Source organism: Meles meles, chromosome 1, assembly GCF_922984935.1.
Source record: "Meles meles chromosome 1, mMelMel3.1 paternal haplotype, whole genome shotgun sequence".
NCBI classification, from domain to species: Eukaryota; Metazoa; Chordata; class Mammalia; order Carnivora; family Mustelidae; genus Meles; species Meles meles.
The window spans coordinates 49,534,143-49,552,883 of NC_060066.1; the positions used below are offsets into that span (position 1 = coordinate 49,534,143).

Consider the following 18,741-nt stretch of genomic DNA (forward strand, 5'->3'; position numbering starts at 1 on the left):
TGAGGGAGATACTTGTCAATGGGCTGTAAGTTGTATGAACATTTTTTTTTCTTTTCCTTCTGTTCTCCACATCATTTTCTACTAAGACCAGTTTGGGCTTCACATTCTTTGTTTATCTCCTCTGGCTTCTCTATTCCCTCAAGAACTCCTCCTCCTGTCAATCTCTTCTTTGCTTTCGTTATGTGGAACAGTTTAATTCTTCCAAGTATTTATTTCCAAAAAGGACCGTCTATTACTCTATCTTTGAAGGCAGCAGAGAATTATCAATAAAGATCTTTTTTTTTCTTGCATACTTAAATTATCGGGTCTATCAGAGAACTTTCAATTCTCTTCTGGTGATTAATCCTATGCCAAAGCCATGACAGGCCCCACAGGGTATAGGCAGAAATCACACAGCATGCAAAAAGGAACCGTCCTCTGAGCGCAGGCGCGAAAGGGTGGCAAAGTCCCACCCAACCCGGTATTCCCCTCGCGGTGAACCTGTGGACCGGAAATCGTTTAGCGGAAGAGGCGGCCTGGAAGAGGGAAGTCGCGTTTTCTCGGGGAGGTTTGGGGAGAATTTCTCTTCGCTGCGCTCCCCAGCGGCCCAAAGCGGTGAAGGGTCAGTCCGCGAGTTGTAGTCATGACGCTGGCTGCTCGCCTCTGGCGCTTTCTGCCTTGGGGACGTCGCGTCTTTCCGGGACCTTGGCTCTCGAGGGGTGTTGCTGGCAGCCGCGGGCTGTGCTGTACTAGGCGACTCCGCGGCTCAGAGGTATCCCCGCCGCCCTCCCGCTCCCCTTACTACTGGCCGAGCTCCGGCACCCTCTTGTTCAGCCTGGCCGCGCCGTATCACCATGGGGAATGTGGTGAACTGAGGAAGGTACTCAGGGCCAGGTGTTCCTGGAGCTCCCCAGGTGACTGCGACGGACAGGTCCTCTCTCTTTCGCAAGGCTACTTCTCTGAAAACTGGGATCGGAGGAGGAATGAGGCCCTCAGCCCCTTCTTCCCCGACAGTCCGGGAATCCTGCTCGTCTTTCCTGACTGAAAACAGAACTTGGCGGGGGGCCGGGGTTGGGGGAAGACTTGACCGCTGTGAAAATGTTTACTTGGCGGTACTATACAGCACTTAAGGCTCTTAGTTTCCCAGGCTTTGAAAAGTTTGTGGTGTGATTTTGAAAATTACTACGACTTAGAAGCAGAGATTTTGTACTATTTAGGTTTAAAATTTTTCATTTGAGTCCTTTGTTTTATCTGCATAATGTTAAGGAAAGGATGTCGGATTATTGTCATCCTATCAGTGAGAAGTTTTATTTTAACCATTTTTTAAGAAGAGAAAACTGAAGTAAGGTTAAAGGATGTATCCAAGTCACACAGCTAGAAATATCTTGGATTTGATGGCTGGTAAGATATCTACATGTATTGCATATAGTCACTGTGCTCAAAAACAACTAGAGAAGATAGAAAAGGATAGAAAAAAATCAAGAGAGACTAGAACAATTTTTAAGTAATAAAACTCCACTCTAAGCCAAAGGCAATAAAAAACATTCTTCCCTAAAGAAATTGAATTTGGGGGGAGTTGAAACTAATATTACAGTTTTCTAGTTTTTCGTGAGTTTTTGGAGCCCTTTTCATTTGTTTTTCTTTTTCCTAAACCTTTCTCTCAGCATGATGTTAATGAGTTGGAGATATTTTCCAGGAGTTTGTTGAGATTGGGGGGTAATGCTGAGTGGCTGAGGTTTAATTTTTCTGTCCTTTTCTGTATGTAATCTGTGTTACAAAACACTTCTCTGAACGTTTATTTTTCAGCAGACTTGACTGAGTGCTTACTATGAATAAAGCTCTGTTCTAATCTCTGGAGATACATTGAACATGAGAAACAGAAACACTTTTCCTCATTGATCTTACAGGTTAGAAGGAAAGGTAGTTGAGTAAATGTAATTAGTGCAAAGTGTTTGGAAAAGAGAAGCAAAGTTATATTTAACCTGATCTTGAAGGGAGGAAGGGGGAGAGTGTGAGCAATTAGAGATGAGCTCTAAAGAATGATTGGAGATTCACGAGTAATGGAAAATGAGGAGAAAAGAATATTCCAGTGGAGAGAGCAGCATGATATAGGCCCTGAGGTAAGAAAAAGTGGTATTTTTGAGGACCTGAAATTATGACTGGAACCTGAAATAGGAGAATAAACAGATAAAAACCGAGGCTGAAAAATCAGGCAAGTGCCAGTTTATTAGTTATCTATTACTGCATAGCAAATTATTGCACAGCTTAATGGTTTAAATTGCACAGCAAACAATCTCACTGTTTCTTTTGTTATCAAATCCAGGTGAGGCTTAGCTGGGTGCCTCTGGCGGAAGGTTTCTCATTAAGGATTGAATCAGTGTTCAGCTGCTGAGGTTTCCTTTGAGGGCTCAATTTAGAGGTAGAGGGAAAGTTATGCCTATAACCTCACGCATGTAGTTGTAGGCATGCCTTTGTACTCACCTGGAAGGCTTCTTGAAAGGGCTGCCTTAAGACACAGCAGCTTCCCCCACGCAGGCAAGCAATCAAAGAAAACACAGGAGAGAATGAGTGTCAAAGATGGAAGTTGCAGTTATTTTATAACCTAATCTTGAAGTAACATCCCCTCACTTTTGCGTATTCTGTTTCTTTAAAGAGCCAGTAAGTCCAGCCTACATTTAAGGGAAGGGAATTACAGAAAGGAGTGAATATTGGAAGTACAGAAGGGAGAACTCTTTCTTCCCAGGGTTCTTCCAGCTGGTTTCGGAATTAAATTGACATGAGACAAAAGGAACAAAAACCAAAGTTTTATTATGTGTACATGGAGGTCCAGTAATGAAATTGAGACCCAAAGAAATGACCAAGGCAGGCACTTTTTATACATTTTAGACTTAATAAATTTGTGAATAATTGGCAGGATAATGAAAACATGTTTGGGAGCTTTAATTAGTAAGGAATTTTAAGCAGAATTTAGGCTGAGGTGGTAGATTTGTAAAAAGGCTTGTTTCTACTGCTTTCTAGGTTTTAACGTACCCATCTCTGGTGATGAAGGTGTCTTTTTACTTCTTAGTACAAGGCGGGTATTTTTCTTTTTCTTTTTTTTTTTTAAAGATTTTATTTATTTATTTATTTGACAGACAGAGATCACAAGTAGACAGAGAGGCAGGCAGAGAGAGAGGGGGGAAGCAGGCTCCCCACTGAGCAGAGAGCCCCATGCAGGGCTCTGTTCCAGAACCCTGGGATCATGACCTGATCCAAAGGCAGAGGCCTCAACCCTCTGAGCCACCCAGACGCCCCCCCTTTTTTTTTAAAGATTTTATTTATTTATTTATTTGACAGATAGAGGTCACAAGTAGGCAGAGAGGCAGGCAGAGAGAGAGGGGGAAGCAAGGAGGGTATTTTTCATATGGGAGATTTATTTCTTGTTTACAGGGGATCAGAGGACGGTCTCAGTGTCCTTGGACCAGCATTTTCCCAACTAGCTTCAATTAAGAATAATCAGTATACCATTGTGGTACATTTTGGGGTAGCCTACCCTGGGCCCTGACAAAAGGCAGGAATCATTTGGGGCCATTTTATTTATTTATTTATTTTTTAAATTTAAATTTTATTTTATTTTTATTTTTATTTTTTTTTTTTTATTTCTTTTCAGCATAACAGTATTCATTGTTTTTGCACCACACCCAGTGCTCCACGCAGTACGTGCCCTCCCTATTACCCACCACCTAGTTCCCTCAACCTCCCACCCCCCGCCCCTTCAAGACCCTCAGGTTGTTTTTCAGAATCCATAGTCTCTCATGGTTCATCTCCCCTTCCAATTTCCCTCAAGTCCCTTCTCTCCATCTCTCCATGTCCTCCATGTTATTTGTTATGCTCCACAAATAAGTGAAACCATATGAAACTTGACTCTCTCTGCTTGACTTATTTCACTCAGCATAATCTCTTCCAGTCCCGTCCATGTTGCTACAAAAGTTGGGTATTCATCCTTTCTGATGGAGGCATAATACTCCATCGTGTATGTGGACCCCATCTTCCTTATCCATTCATCCGGTGAAGGGCATCTTGGTTCTTTCCACAGTTTGGCAACCGTGGCCATTGCTGCTAAAACATTGGGGTACAGATGGCCCTTCTTGGGGCCATTTTAATTAATATTTCTGTATATTTTTAAATTCAGATATAATTGACATGTAACATTAGTTTCAGGTTTTTTTTTCTCCTGAAGAAAACTTTTAAGATTTACTCTCTTAGCAAATTCCAAAAATACATATGGTATTATTAACTGTAGTTACCATCCTATACATTATAAAATAAATAAATCCTAGGATTTATTTTATAACTGGAAGTTTAAACTTCTTGGTCACCTTGACCCATTTAACCAGCCCCCTTCTATACTCCCCCTCTGGCAGCCATCAATCTGTTCTCTGTTTTTTTTTTTTTTTTTTAGATTTTATTTATTTATTTGACACACAGAGATCACAAGTAGGCAGAGAGGCAGGCAGAGAGAGAGAGAGGAGGAAGCAGGCTTCCCGCTGAGCAGAGAGCCCGATATGGGGCTCGATCCCAGGACCCTGAGATCATGACCTGAGCTGAAGGCAGCGGCTTAACCCACTGAGCCACCCAGGCGCCCCTGTTCTCTGTTTTTAAGTTTGGATTTTGTTTTAGATTCCACAATGAGCTCATACTGCATTTGTCTTTCTTGTCTGACATATTTCACTTAGCATAATGCCCTCAGGGTCCCTTCATGTTGTCACAGATTGCAAGATTTCATTCTTTTTTTAAATTTTATTTTATTTATTTATTTGACAGAGATAACAAGTAGGCAGAGAGAGAAAGAGAAACAGAAGCAAGCCCCCTGCTGAGCAGAGAGCCGAACTCGATCCCAGGACCCTGGGATCATGACCTGAGTCGAAGTAGAGGCTTAACCCACTCAGGCGCCCGATTTCATTCTTTTTTTTTTTTTTTTTTTTAAGATTTTATTTATTTATTTGACACAGAGAGATCACAAGTAGGCAGAGAGGCAGGCAGAGAGAGAGAGGAGGAAAGCAGGGTCCCTGCGGAGCAGAGAGCCCGATGCGGGGCTCGATCCCAGGACCCTGAGATCATGACCTGAGCCGAAGGCAGCGGCTTAATCCACTGAGCCACCCAGGCGCCCCCGATTTCATTCTTTTTATGGCTGAAAGATATTCCTCTGTGTTTGTGTGTGTGTATCTATATATCTCATATTTGTTTTATGCATTCCTAGATGGACACTCATGTTGCTTCCATGCCTTGGCAACTGTAAATAATGCTGCAGTGAACATGGGGGTGCATATATCTTTTTGAGTTAGTGTTTTTATTTCCTTTGCATAAACACCCAGTAGAATTGCTGGGCCATACTGTAGTTCTTTTTTTTTTTTTTTTTTTTGCTTTTTGATTAAACTCCATGCTGTTTTCTGTAGTGGCTGCACCAATTTATATTCCATTTACATTGTACATACCCACAATGCACAAGAGTTCATCTTTTCCACATTCTCACCAACACTTATTATTTCTTGTCTTTTTGACAGTACCATTCTATCAAGTGTGAGGTGATACATCCCATTGTGGTTTTGATTTGCTTTTACCAAATGAGAACCTTTTCATGTACCTGTTGGTTCTCTCTGTGTCTCTGGAAAAATGTCTCTTGTGGTACTCTGCTCATTTTTTAATTGGACTGGTTTTTTAAATTGTTTTGGCTATTGAATTGCGAGAATTCTTTGGATGTTAATCCCTTATCAGATATATGGTGTGACAGTTTTTTCTTCACTTTGGTAGATTGCCTTTACATTTTGCTGATAATTTTGTTTCCTGTGTACAAACTTTTTAGTTTGATAGAGTCCCACTTGTTTATTTTTACTTTTGTTGCCTTGGTTTTGGTGTCAAATCTTAAAAAATCATTGCCAAGGGGTACCTGGGTGGCTCAGTGGGTTAAGCCGCTGCCTTCGGCTCAGGTCATGATCTCAGGGTCCTGGGATCGAGTCCCGCATCGGGCTCTCTGCTTGGCAGGAAGCCTGCTTCCCCCTCTCTCTGTGCCTGCCTCTCTACCTACTTGTGATCTCTGTCTGTCAAATAAATAAATAAAATCTTAAAAAAAAAAATCATTGCCAAGATCATCGCCAAGGAGCTTACCTATGTTTTCTTCTAGCAGTTTGTGGTTTTAGATTTGATGTTCAAGTTTTTAGTCCCTTTTGAGTTAATTTTTGTGTATGCTGTAATACAGCGGTTCAGTTTTATTTCTTTTTTGCATGGCTGTCTTCTTAATGTTTTCTTAAAGATTTTATTTATTTATTTGACAGAGATCACAAGTAGGTGGAGAAGCAGGAGAGAGAGATAGAGGGAAGCAGGTTATCTGCCGAGCAGAGAGCCTGATGCGGGGCTGGATCCCAGGACTCTGGGATCATGACAGGAGCCGAAGGCAGAGGCTTTAACCCACCGAGCCACCCAGGCGCCCTGCTGTCCAGTTTTCTGAACACCACTTATTGAAAAGACTTGGCTCCTTTATTTTAAATTAGTTGGCCCATATATGCATGAGTTTATTTCTGAACTCACTGTTCTGTTCCATTGATCTATGTTGCAGATACTCTACTGTTCTGATTGCTTTTGCTTTTTAATATATTTTTAAGTCAGGAAGCGTGATGCCACCTGCTTTGTTCTTCTTTCTCAAGGTTGCTTTGGCTCTTCTGGGTCTTTTGTTGTTCCATACAAACTTCAGGATTGTTTGTTCTGTTTCTGTGAAAATGCCATTGAAACTGCAAATTGCTTCTCATTTTATGGACAGTTTTACAGTATTCTTCCAATCCATTAGCACTGAATATCTTTCCATTTATTTATGTCTTCAGTTTCTTTCATCTTGTCTTACAGTTTTTAGTGCACAGGTCTTTTACCAGATTCTTGGTTAAATTTATTTCTAGATATGTTATTCTTTTGACATAACTATAAATGGGATTATTTTCTTAATTTCTCTGATGTTCATTATTAGTATATAGAACTACAACAGATTATTGTGTGTTGATTTTTGTATCCTGCTACTTTACTGAATTTGTTCATTATTTTCAACAGTTTTTGGGTGAGGTCTTTTGAGTTTGCTATATGTAACGCCATGTTACTGCAAATTTACTAATTCCTTTCTGATTGGGATATATTTTTTCTTTTCCTTCCTTTTTTTAAAATCCCTAATTGCTCTAGCTAGGATTTCTAATACCATGTTGAATAAAATCGAGAGTGGGCATTCTTCTGGTTGTCATTTTAGAGGAGAAACTTTTTTTTTAAGATTTTATTTATTTATTTGGCAGACGGAGATCACAAGTAGGTAGAGAGGCAGGCAGAGAGGAGGAAGCAGGCTCCCTGCTAAGCAGAGAGCCACCCAGGCGCCCCTTAGAGGAAAACCTTTTTGCTTTTCACCACTGAGTATGATGCTGCCTGTGGACTTGTCATGTATTGCCTTATTTATTTATTTAAAGATTTTATTTATTCCTGTGGTATCTGGGTGGCTCAGTCATTAAGCATCTGCCTTCAGCTCGGGTCATGATCCCAGGATCCTGGGATCCAGCCCATTGGGCTCCCCACTCAGCAGGAAGCCTGCTTCCCACATTCTCCCCACTTGTGTCCTCTCTCTCACTCTGTCTCTCTGTCAAATAAATAAATATAATCTTTAAAAAAGAGAGATACCCACATATTTTTAAAAAAAAAGATTTTATTCTTTAGACAGAGTGCACACATAAGCAGGGGGGGAGTGGCAGGCAGAGGGAGAAAGAGAAGCAGGCTCCCTGCTGAGCCAGGAGCCATATGTAGGATGCAGGGCTCATCCCATATTATGTTGAGATATGTTCCCTCTGTATCCACTTTTTTGAGAATTTTATCATAAATGGATATTGAATTTTTGTCAGGTGTTTTTTCTGTATCTATTGAGATGATCATGTGATTTGGGGCCTTCATTTTCTTGTGTCACCTTGATTGGTTTGCAGATTTTTGAATCATCCTTGCAGAACCTTTGAATAAATCCCACTTGATTGTGATGTATGGTATTTTTAATGGATTCTTTTTTTTTTTTTTTAAGGTTTTATCTATGTATTTGACAGAGACACAGTGAGAGGGAACACAAGCAGGGGGAGTGGGAGAGGGAGAAGCAGCTTCCCACGTGGCAGGGAGCCCGATGTGAGGCTCCGTCCCAGGACCCAGGGATCATGACCTGAGCTGAAGGCAGACACTTAACGACTTAGTCACCCAGGCACCCCTCAATGGATTCTTAAAAAATTTAATTCTAGTGTAGTTAACATACAGTGTTATATTCATTTCAGGTATACAATACAGTGATTCAGCAATTTCATGTATTACTAAGTGCTTATCGAGATTAAGTGTACCCTTAATCCCCTTCACCTATTTCACCCATCCCTCTCCTCTGTTGAGGAAAACTATCTGGTTTTTGTTGTTGTTGTTCATTTGTGTTGTTTCTTAAATTCCACATATGAGTGAAATCATATGGTATTTGTGTTTCTTTGACTTATTTTGCTTTACCATTATACTCTCTAGATCCATTCATGTTTTTTTAAATTTCAAGACTTCAGTATTTTTTATGGCTAAATAATATTACATTGTGTCTATATACCGCATCTTTGTTATTTGTTCGTCTATGAAGGGATTCTTGGATTGCTTCCTTATTTTGGCTATTGTAAATAATGCTGCAGTAAACATATATGTGCATTTATTCTTTTGAATCAGTGTTTTCATATTCTTTGGGTAAATACCCAGTAGTGTGATAGCTGGATCCTAGGGTAATTCCATTTAAAAATTTTTGAGGAGGGGTGCTTGGGTGGTTCAGTTGGTTAAGCATCTGCCCTCAGCTCAGGTCATGATCTCAGGGTTCTGTGATCGAACCCCGCATCTGGCTCCCTGCTCTGCAGAGAGCCTGCTTCTCCCTCTTCTGCTGCCTGCCATTCCCCCTGTTTGTGCTCTCTCTCTAACAAATAAATAAATAAAATCTAAAATATATATATATATATTTTTTTTTTTTTGGGAGGAAGCCCATACTGTTTTTCACAGTGGCTGTACCAGTTTATATTCCCACTAAGAGTGCATGAGAGTTCCTTTTTCTCCACATCCTTGCCAAGACCTGTTGCTGCTTGTGTTTTTTATTTTAGCCATTCTAATAGATGTGCGGTGGTATCTCATTGTGTTTTTGATTTGCATTTTCCTGATGCTGAGTGATGTTGAGCATCTCTTCATGTATAATGTTGGCCATCTGTATGTTTTCTTTGGAGAAATGTCTGTTCGTGTCTTCTGTCCTTTTTTTTTTTTTTTAAAAGATTTATTTATTTATTTATTTGACAGCAAGAGAGAGAGAGATCACAAGTAGGCAGAGAGTCAGGCAGAGAGAGAGAGGGAAGCAGGCTCCCCACCGAGCAGAGAGCCCGATGCGGGACTCAATCCCAGGACCCTGAGATCATGACCTGAGCCGAAGGCAGCGGCTTAACCCACTGAGCCACTCAGGCGCCCCTCTTCTGTCCATTTTTAAATTGGATTATTTGTTTTTTGGGTGTTGAGTTATGTAACTTCTTCATATATTTTGGATACTAACCCTTTATCAGGTGTGTTATTGGAAAATATCTTCTCCCATTTAGTAGGTTGTTTTTTAGTTTTGTCAGTTGTTTCCTTTGCTGTTTTTATTTTGATATAGTGCCAACAGTTTATTTTTGCTTTTGTTTCCCTTGCCTCAGGAGACATATCAAGAAAAACATTACAACTAATGTCAGAGAAATCACTGCGTGTCCTGTCTTCTAAGATTTTTATGGTTTCAGGTCTCACATTAAGGTCCTCAGTCCACTTTGAGGTTGTTTTGTTTTGCTTTGATTTTTCTTGGTATGGTGTAAGAAAATGGTCTGGTTTTGTTACTTTGCATGTAGCTCTCCAGTTTTCCCAGTATCATTTGTTGAAGACGACTGTCCTTTTCCCATTGCATATTCTTGCCTTCTTTGTCATAGATTAATTAACCGTGTAATTGTGTTTTATTTCTGGGTTCTCTGTTCTGTTCCATTGACATATGTGTCTCTTTTTCTGCGAGTACTGTAGTCTTATTGACTACAGCTTTGACACATATTTTGAAATCTTGAATTGTGATACCTCCAGTTTTGTTTTGTTTTCAAGATTGCTTTGGCTATCTGGGGTCTTTTGTGGTTCCATCCAAATTTTAGGATTGTTTAGGGGCGCCTGTGTGTCTCAGTCAGTTAAGTGATTGCCTTCGGCTCAGGTTATGATCTGAGGGCCCTGGGAGCAAGTCCCACACCAGGCTTCCTGCTCAGTGGGGAGTCTGCTTCTCCCTCTTCTACTTTTCCTGCTTGTGCTCTCTCTCTCTCTCTCTCTGATAAATAAATTAAGTCTTAAAAAAATTTAGGGTAACATTTTCTAGTTCTGGGAAGAATACTATTGATATTTTTGTTAGGGATTGCATTAAATCCATAGCTTGCTTGCGGTAGTATGGACATTTTAACAATATATCTTTCAGTCATGAGCATGGGATGTCTTTCCATTTGTTTGTGTTTTCTTCAATTTCTTTCATCAGTGTTTTATAGTTTTCAGGTCTTTTACCTTATTGGTTAAGTTTATTTCTAAATATTTACTTTTGGTGCAATTATAAATGGGAGTGTTTTCTTCCTTTCTCTTTCTGCTGCTTCATTTTTAGTGTGTAAAAGAGCAACAGATTTCTATACATTGATTTTGTATCTTGTGACTTTACTGAATTCACATATCACTTCTGGTAGCTTTTTTGTTGGCAGCTTTAGGGTTTTCTACTAGTAGTCTGTTACCTGCAATGAGTAAGTTTTACTTTTTCCTTACCAATTTGGATGTCTTTTATTCCTTTCTTTTTTCTGATCGGTGTGTCTAGGACTTCCAGTACTATACTGAATAAATGTGGTAAGAGTGGACATCCTTTTCTTGTTTCTGACCTTAGTGGACAAGCTCTCAATTTTGCTCCATTGAGTAATGATATTAGCTGTGCAATATATGGCCTTTATTATGTTGAGGTATGTTCCCTCTATACCTACTTTGTTGAGGGCTTTTATCATGAATGAATGTTAAACTTTGTCAGATGCTTTTTTCTGCATCCTTTTGGAATGATCATAGTTTTTATCCTTCCTCTTATTGATGTGATGTATCATGTTGGTTGATTTGTGAATATTGAATCACCCTTGCATCCCTGCATGAATTTCACTTGATTGTGGTGAATGATTATTTTTAATGTATTTTGGATTTAGATTGCTAATTTAAAAAAAAAATTTTTTTAATTTATTTTATTTATTTTTTTCAACATTTATTTGACAGAGACAGATCACAAGTAGAGAGGCAGGCAGAGAGATAGAGAGAGAGGGAAGCAGGCTCCCTGCTGAGCAGAGAGCCCTATGCGGGACTTGATCCCAGGACCCCGAGATCATGACCTGAGCCGAAGGCAGCGGCTTAACCCACTGAGCCACCCAGGCGCCCTTTAATTTATTTATTTGATGGAGAGAGACAAAGTGAGAGAGGGAACACAAGCAGGGGGAATGGGAGAGGGAGAGGGAGAGGGAGAAGCAGGCTTCCTGCAGTAGGGAGCCCAGAGTGGGGCTCGATCCCAGGATTATGGGATTATGACCTGAGACGAAGGCAGATGCCCAACGACTGAGCCACCCAGGAGCCCCTGGATTGCTAATATTTTGTTGAGGATTTTTGCATCTGTATTAAAAAGGTATTACCTGGAGTACTCTTTGGTAGTGTCTTTATCTGGTTTTGTTATCAGGGGAATAATGCTGGATTCATAGAATGAATTGGAAGCTTTCCTTTCTCTTGTTTTTTTGGAAAAGTTTGAGAATAGGTATTAACTCTTCTAAATGTTGATTAGAATTCACCAATGAAGTATGTGGTCTTGAACTTCTGTATTTTGGGAGTTTTTTGATTAGTGATTCAGTTTCATTGCTGGTAATCCGTCTTCAAATTTTCTGTTTCATCCCAATCAGTTTTGGGAGATTATATACATTTCTTCTGGGTTGTCCAGTTTGTTGGCATGATTTTTCATAATATTCTCTTATAACCTTTTGTATTTCTGAGATGTCAGTTGTTATTTCTCCTCTTTAGTTTCTGATTTTGTTTGACTCCCTTCTCTCTCTCTCTCAACGAATCCATGAGTTTATCAGTTCTGTTGATCTTTCAGAGAACCAGCTCCTGGTTTCATTGATCTATTCAATTGTTTTTTTAGTTTCTACATAATTTATTTTGCTCTAATGTTTACTATTTCCTTCCTTCTGCTGGATTTGGGTTTTGTTGTTTCTTGTTTTTCTAGTTCCTTTAGATGTAAGATTAGGTTGTTTACTTGAGATTTTTCTTGTTTTTTGAGGTAGGTCTGTATTGCTATAAATTTCCCTCTTAGAATTGCTTTTGCTGCATCCCAAAGATTTTGAACTGTTGTGTTTTCATTTTAATTTGTCCCCATGTATTTTTTTATTTTTTCTTTGATTCCCTGGTTAACTCATTCATTGTTTAGTAGCACATTATTTAACCTTCATGTATTTGTCCTCTTTTCCAGATTTTGTGTGTGTGTGTGTGTGTGTGTGTGTGTGTGTGTGTGTGTTCCAAAAAGATGGATGGTATGACTTGTCTTTTGGGGGTTTCTTTCAGAGGAAATTGTTTGGCATGTAGCTGTAATTTGGTATATCCATGAGAGGATGGATGTTCAGGATCCTCCTACATTGCCGTCTTGAACCAAACCCATTAGTGGCCATTTTAAAGTCTGCTTACCACAACCAGATTCAGAAAACCTTATAAACAATGTTAACTATTTCTGATTTTTATTCTGAAGGTTACAGGAAACCATGAAAAAGTTTTAAACAGGGAAATCAATTGATCAAAATGATATTAAAAAAATAACTTTGTCTAGGGTCAAGAATGGATGGGTTAGAGTGGATGCTATAGACAGATAAGCGATGATTAGTATAGTACAGTGAGAAATCTGGTGATTTGAACTTTAATGGTTATCATGGAAATGGAAATAAGTGGATGCATTCAAAGTACAGTAAGGATGTAAGCTTAGTGGACCTAAAAAATAGCTTTGATGTGGGAGTTGAAAGGAAAGAATCAAGGAAGATCTCAAGTTTCTGGCTAGAGCAGTAGGATGGATGGTGATGCTCTTTACTGGAATAGGGCTATAGAAGCAGTTGGGTTGGGGTGGCAAAGAGGGAGATGAGATGTTTTGGACTATGTTTTGGTCTAGTTATAGTGACCGATAAGATAAAAGTTGACATGTAGCATAGATAGTAGTTGGATAGTTTTGGTGTTTACCTTCTGAGGTCTGAGCTGGAGATCCAGATTCAGGGGGCATTATCATATGATTGTAAATGAGAACATGGTAGATGTTGAAAGTACTTTATAGTAAGACTAGAAGAAGGCCAAGTACCTACCATGGGGGAATTCTAATATTTAAGAGAAGGAGGAGCTAACAGAAAATTAGAAGGAAAACTGGGAGATGGTAGGGACACATTCCTTTCCATCTAGTGATGAGTTTGTATTTTGGAATTCCTTCTGGCTTGAACTTAGTATAATTAGTGTTGAAGAAAAGTCTTATCTAAGAGATAGCTTCTTTGGTTTAACAAATATTTTTTGAGATTTTTTTTTAAAGATTTTATTTATTTATTTGACAGAGATCACAAGTAGGCAGAGAAGCAGGCAGAGAGAGAGGAGGAAGCAGGCTCCTCACTGAGCAGAGAGCCCGATGCAGAGCTCCATCCCAGGACCTTGGGATCATGACCTGAGCTGAAGGCAGAGGCTTTAACCCACTGAGCCACCCAGGCACCCCTTTTTTGAGAATTTTTATGTGAAAGGCATTGTCAGGTATTGAAGGTGCAAAGTAAAATGGCACATTCAAGCTGTCTCAGACAGTTTCACAAGTTGTTAGTATCTTCGGGGGTCACCGAGTCCTGATTATTTTAATTGATTTTTTTAGTTCCGAAACATGATTTTTATCTGTTTTCTCACAGATGAGCAGAAAGCTGCTTTACATAACTAAACTAGTCAAGAGTTCCACTGGAAAACTGTCACTTTTTTAATTTATAGTAAGAAATACAAATGTCAGCTGCCCAACAGTGAATTTTCTCCCCTCTCAGAAAGCCACAGTATTGTTGAGCATGATACCAGCAAGGGAGTTGAACACCATGAATGTGTAGTTTTCTCAAGCTATAATAGTCTATGCAAACTTTTCATACATATGATATACCTGCCATAAAAATAGGGAACCAGGGGCATCTGGGTGGCTCAGTGGGTTAAGCCTCTGCCTTCAGCGCAGGTCATGATCTCAGGGTTCTGGGATGGAGCCTGCATTGGGCTCTCTGCTCAGCAGGGAGCCTGCTGCCCCTCCTCTCTCTGCCTGCTGCTCTGCCTACTTGTGATCTCTCTCCCTCTGTCAAATAAATAAATACAATCTTAAAAAAAAAAAAAAGGGAACCAGGAAAGTTACTGATTATATCTTTAGTCTTTTTCTTCTAAGTACCAGCCATAGATCGACATCCCCAAACCCTCTGCTCCTAAACCCATCTTGCTTCTCTTTGGTAAATATGAATAAACTCAAAAGTTAAATGTTAAAATTGTGATTGTGTCAAATTCAGTTTCCCTATTTTGCTCTTGATTTGTTTTGAATCCAGTTGTGTGTAATATCTTGAATATTCACGCGCAAGAAAGTAAAGCACTCAGCAAATTGGAATATGTTGGATTCCTCATTCCTACCCTCGATCCTTATGAGAAGTTAAAATATGGGTCAGATATAAGTCCTGAGAGAGAGTCAAGAATGGCTACAAGGTTTTTGGTTTGCTTCTTTGTTTTTTTAACCTAATAGAGGAAAGAGTTGCTTTTTAACATGAAAGGGAGAGTTGCGAGTTGGTTAAAGTTGAGGGAAATAGTACCTGTTTGGCTAATAAATGTGAGATACTTGTTGTGCTTCATGTGGAGATAGATGTTGATTAAGCTGCTGGATATATGATTCTGAAGTTTAGAGGAGTCACCCAGGCTTCATATTACATTTGTCAGTTTTTGGCACATTGATGCTATTTAAAGACAGGATCACCAAAATGATAGAAGTAGAAAAAAGAAGGTCTGAGGACAAAGCCCAAAACACACCTGGCCAGGGAGGAACCAACCAAAGAAAAGCAGTAGCTGTTGAAACCAGAGAAAATGAATGATAGTAGTGTTCCAAAAGCCAAGTGAAAAGTGTTTCAAGAGTGAGACAACACAGCAAGTGCTGAGTAAAGGGGCTGGATGTATTACAGAGAAGCTTGAGGAGGAGAGGGGAGGGATTTACGGATATCTTTTATCTTGATTGTGGTGATAGTGGTGGTTTCATGGGTTTATATGCATGCCTTAATGAATTGTACATGTTATATATATATGCAATTTATAGTATGTCCTTATATCTCAATAAAACTGTTTTATTTTTTAAAAAGATTTTATTTGGAAGAGAGAGAGAAGGGTGCACAAGTTGGGGGGAGGGGCAGAGGGCATGGGAGAAGCAGACAGCCCTGCTGAGCAGGGAGTCCAATGCATTGCTGGATCCCAGCACCCTGGGATCATGACCTGAGTCAAAGGCAGAGGCTTAACCGACAGCGACCCAGCTACCCCTCCATAAAGATGTTTTAAAAAAATTAAACATCCAAGCGCTTTTTGGTGACTCAGTCAGTTAAGCGTCTGCCTTCAGGTCATGATCCTGGAGTACCTGTAATGAGCTGTGCATCATGCTCCCAGCTTCTCCCTCTGCCCCTTCCCCTGTTCATGCTCTCTCTTACTGTCTCTCACATAAGTAAATCTTAAAAAAAATTAAACTTCCATCCATAACTTTAAGGAAAAAAAAAAAAAAGGAAGTGATTAGCTCTCAAATACTGTTGATAGGTCAAGGAAGCTGAGAATTCAGAATTGACTATAGGAGTCCTTGGTTACCTTAACTGGAATACCATGAATGGGTGTTGTGGGGTTAAAAGTGATTTGTGTGAGTCCAAGAGAAAAAGTGGAGACAGAGTACCGATAACTTTTTAAAAGTTCTGCTGAAAAGAGAAGTTAGACATGAAACTAAAGGGAGGAGTGAATTCAAGAGGAAGCTCTTTGTTTTTAAGGGAGAAATAATGACTTATAAAGATAGTATAGCTTGTTTTTTTTTTTGTATCAGTGGGAATGAATCAACAGAAAGGGAGAAAAGGTTACTATCTTGTGAAAGAGAAAAACTGTTGTAGGAAAGAATTGGTAGAGTGATATCTGTATATTCCTTTGCCATTGGTCTTGAGAATTCTGGCCATAATACTGAAAATTAATTTACAAATCTGTTTGGATATGCTCTTTATTTTATTCATTGTTTATTTCAAAACTGGGTTTTGTAGATCACTTTTGAAGATATCTTTAAATCCATGTACATTTTTATATGTAGTAATCACCATATTTGATATTTTTCATCTTGTCTAGTCTTAGGATTGGTGCTTACTGTATATTAGTATCTCATATTTTATTTCATAGTTATAATATCCATGCCTCCTCAAATAAAACGTTGATCTTGTAGTCCAGCACTTAGCATGACTGTTACTTTTAGATAAATTACTATTGTTAGCCTTAGCCATTGTTAAGAATCTTAAGAGTATGCTCTCCCTCTAATGTAACTATGTGGAATAGTTTTTTTGTTTTTTATATTATTTTTATTAATATATAATGTATTATTTGCCCAAGGGTTATAGGTCTGTGAATCATCAGGCTTACACATTTCACAGCACTCACCATAGCACATACCCTCCCCAATGTCCATAACCCAACTACCCTCTCCATACCCCCTCACCCCCCAGCAACCCTCAGTTTGTGAAATTAAGAGCTCTTATGGTCTCTCTTCCTCCTGATCCCATCTTGTTTCATTTTCTCCTTCCCTACCCCCCACAACCTCCTACCCTGCCTCTCAAATTCCTCTTATCAGAGAGATCATACGATAATTGTTTTTCTCTGACTTATTTCACTTAGCATAATACCCTCTAGTTTCATCCACTTCTTGCAAATGGCAAGATTTGTGAAATAGTTTACTGAAGAATTTGATGAAGTACGTTTTGAGCTTCCAATAGTCTATTTAGGATTGATTGCTTTAGGGGTAGGAGAAAGTTGTAATTTTTTTTCAGTTGATGTAATTTTTGCTTAGGATAGCTGTTCCTTCAACATTTTGCATTTGATTTAATTCTGACCATAATTGTTTCCACAGGTGATGGAAAATCTAGGAGCTTTCAAAAGAAGCCTTTTATTCTCAGCTTTATCTTATTTGGGTTTTGAAGCATACCAAGTATTTTCCCAGGCTGGTATGGTTCATGCCACAGCCAAAGGTAAGCCTAAGCTAAATATATGTACTACTTAGAGTTAATTATGTTTGTTATATTTTGTTAGTAACTTTGAGTTATTTTCGAATAATGAAACTTTGTTCTAATAGTTCTGATTTTCTCTCTATTCATCATTGAGTCTGATTTTATATATATGTATTATATCTGTATGTTTATAGCTCTGTGTGAATATATATATATGTGTGTATTTGTAATTTCTTGCAGCAACTACAGCTCCTTCAGTGGGAAATACTCTTTTAATACTTTGTAGTTTTATGGGACCTTTGGGCTAAGAATGTTTTTTACATTTATAAGGGGTTAAGGGATTAGGGAGAGAAGGATATAACACAGAGATTATATCTATATCTGGCCCTTACGACACAATAATTCTTTTGTTTCCTTAATTCCAAGGTATTATACTCTTCTTGCTATAGTTAAAGGCCCAATTACTTTGAGGTAAAAGTATTTTCTAGTATTTTTTTTTTAAATAAACAAAATGCAGTTTAGCATTAAATATCAAGTAACTGATTGAAAAATAGAAAAACTCTATCAGATTTCTTATTTGATATACTTTAGGTAAGTACATAACAAGACTTGCCATATTTAAAAGACATTAATTAAACCAGTTATGTGTGTTGACAGAGGCAATATTTTAGTATATTAGAGAAAAAATTTTAATTCATGGGTCAAGCTTTTTTTGTTTTTTATAGTCCCCACCTTTTAATCATTAAGAAGTGATTGGGGAAAGAAGCAGAGATTTTATTTTGAATAGATGTTCTTATTAAGGTTGTAATAGATGAATTTGAGAATATTAGGTAAAAATTGCTAGTCATTGATTTCAATTTCCCATGATTATTCTTGCCTTTAAAAGAGCAGATAAGGGGTGCCTGGATGGCTTATTCGGTTAAGTGACTGCCGTTAGTTTAGGTCATGATCCCAGATCAAGTTCTGTATCAGGCTCCCTGCTCTGCAGAGAGCCTGCTTCTCCCTCTGCCTCTTTCTCTGTCTCTCATGAATAAAGAAAATAAAATAAAATCTTAAAAAAAAAAAGAGAGAGAGCAGATAATTGACAATTGTTTTATCTTTCCTTTTTTTTAACATATAATTTTTATGATGGATAAAGTAGAGAACTTGGTTCCCTAGTTTTCACCTAACTTCAGTTCTCACAGCAACCTTGTAAAGTAGTAAGGACAAAAAGTGTATTATGACATAATAATAATTTTTTAAAATGTATCCCTGAGAGATGTGCCCAGTGGTTGCAGTTATAATATTTTTCTCTGTGTGTTTGTGTGTGTTCAATCTTAGGTGTTTTTGATTTGTTTTATTTTTGTTTTTCCGTTTGTTTTTTATTTTTTTATTTTTTTTTAAAGTAAACTCTGTACTCAACATGGGCTGGAACTCAGGA

At 38.6% G+C, this 18,741-nt stretch overlaps 1 protein-coding gene across 2 annotated transcripts in view; it reads left to right on the forward strand.

Moving 5' to 3' along the window:
* Positions 1 to 530: 530 nt before the first annotated feature.
* RMDN1 (regulator of microtubule dynamics 1) overlaps positions 531 to 18,741 on the forward strand; it is a 49,285-nt gene continuing 31,074 nt past the window's right edge. For both annotated transcript variants that reach the window (XR_006818333.1, XM_046005116.1), the window contains exons 1-2: positions 531 to 751; positions 17,225 to 17,342. Coding sequence is in view for 1 of the 2 variants with exons in the window: in XM_046005116.1 (XP_045861072.1) it covers positions 623 to 751; positions 17,225 to 17,342 (247 nt within the window). In the remaining variant the exon portion in view is untranslated. The remainder of the gene's footprint in view (positions 752 to 17,224; positions 17,343 to 18,741) is intronic.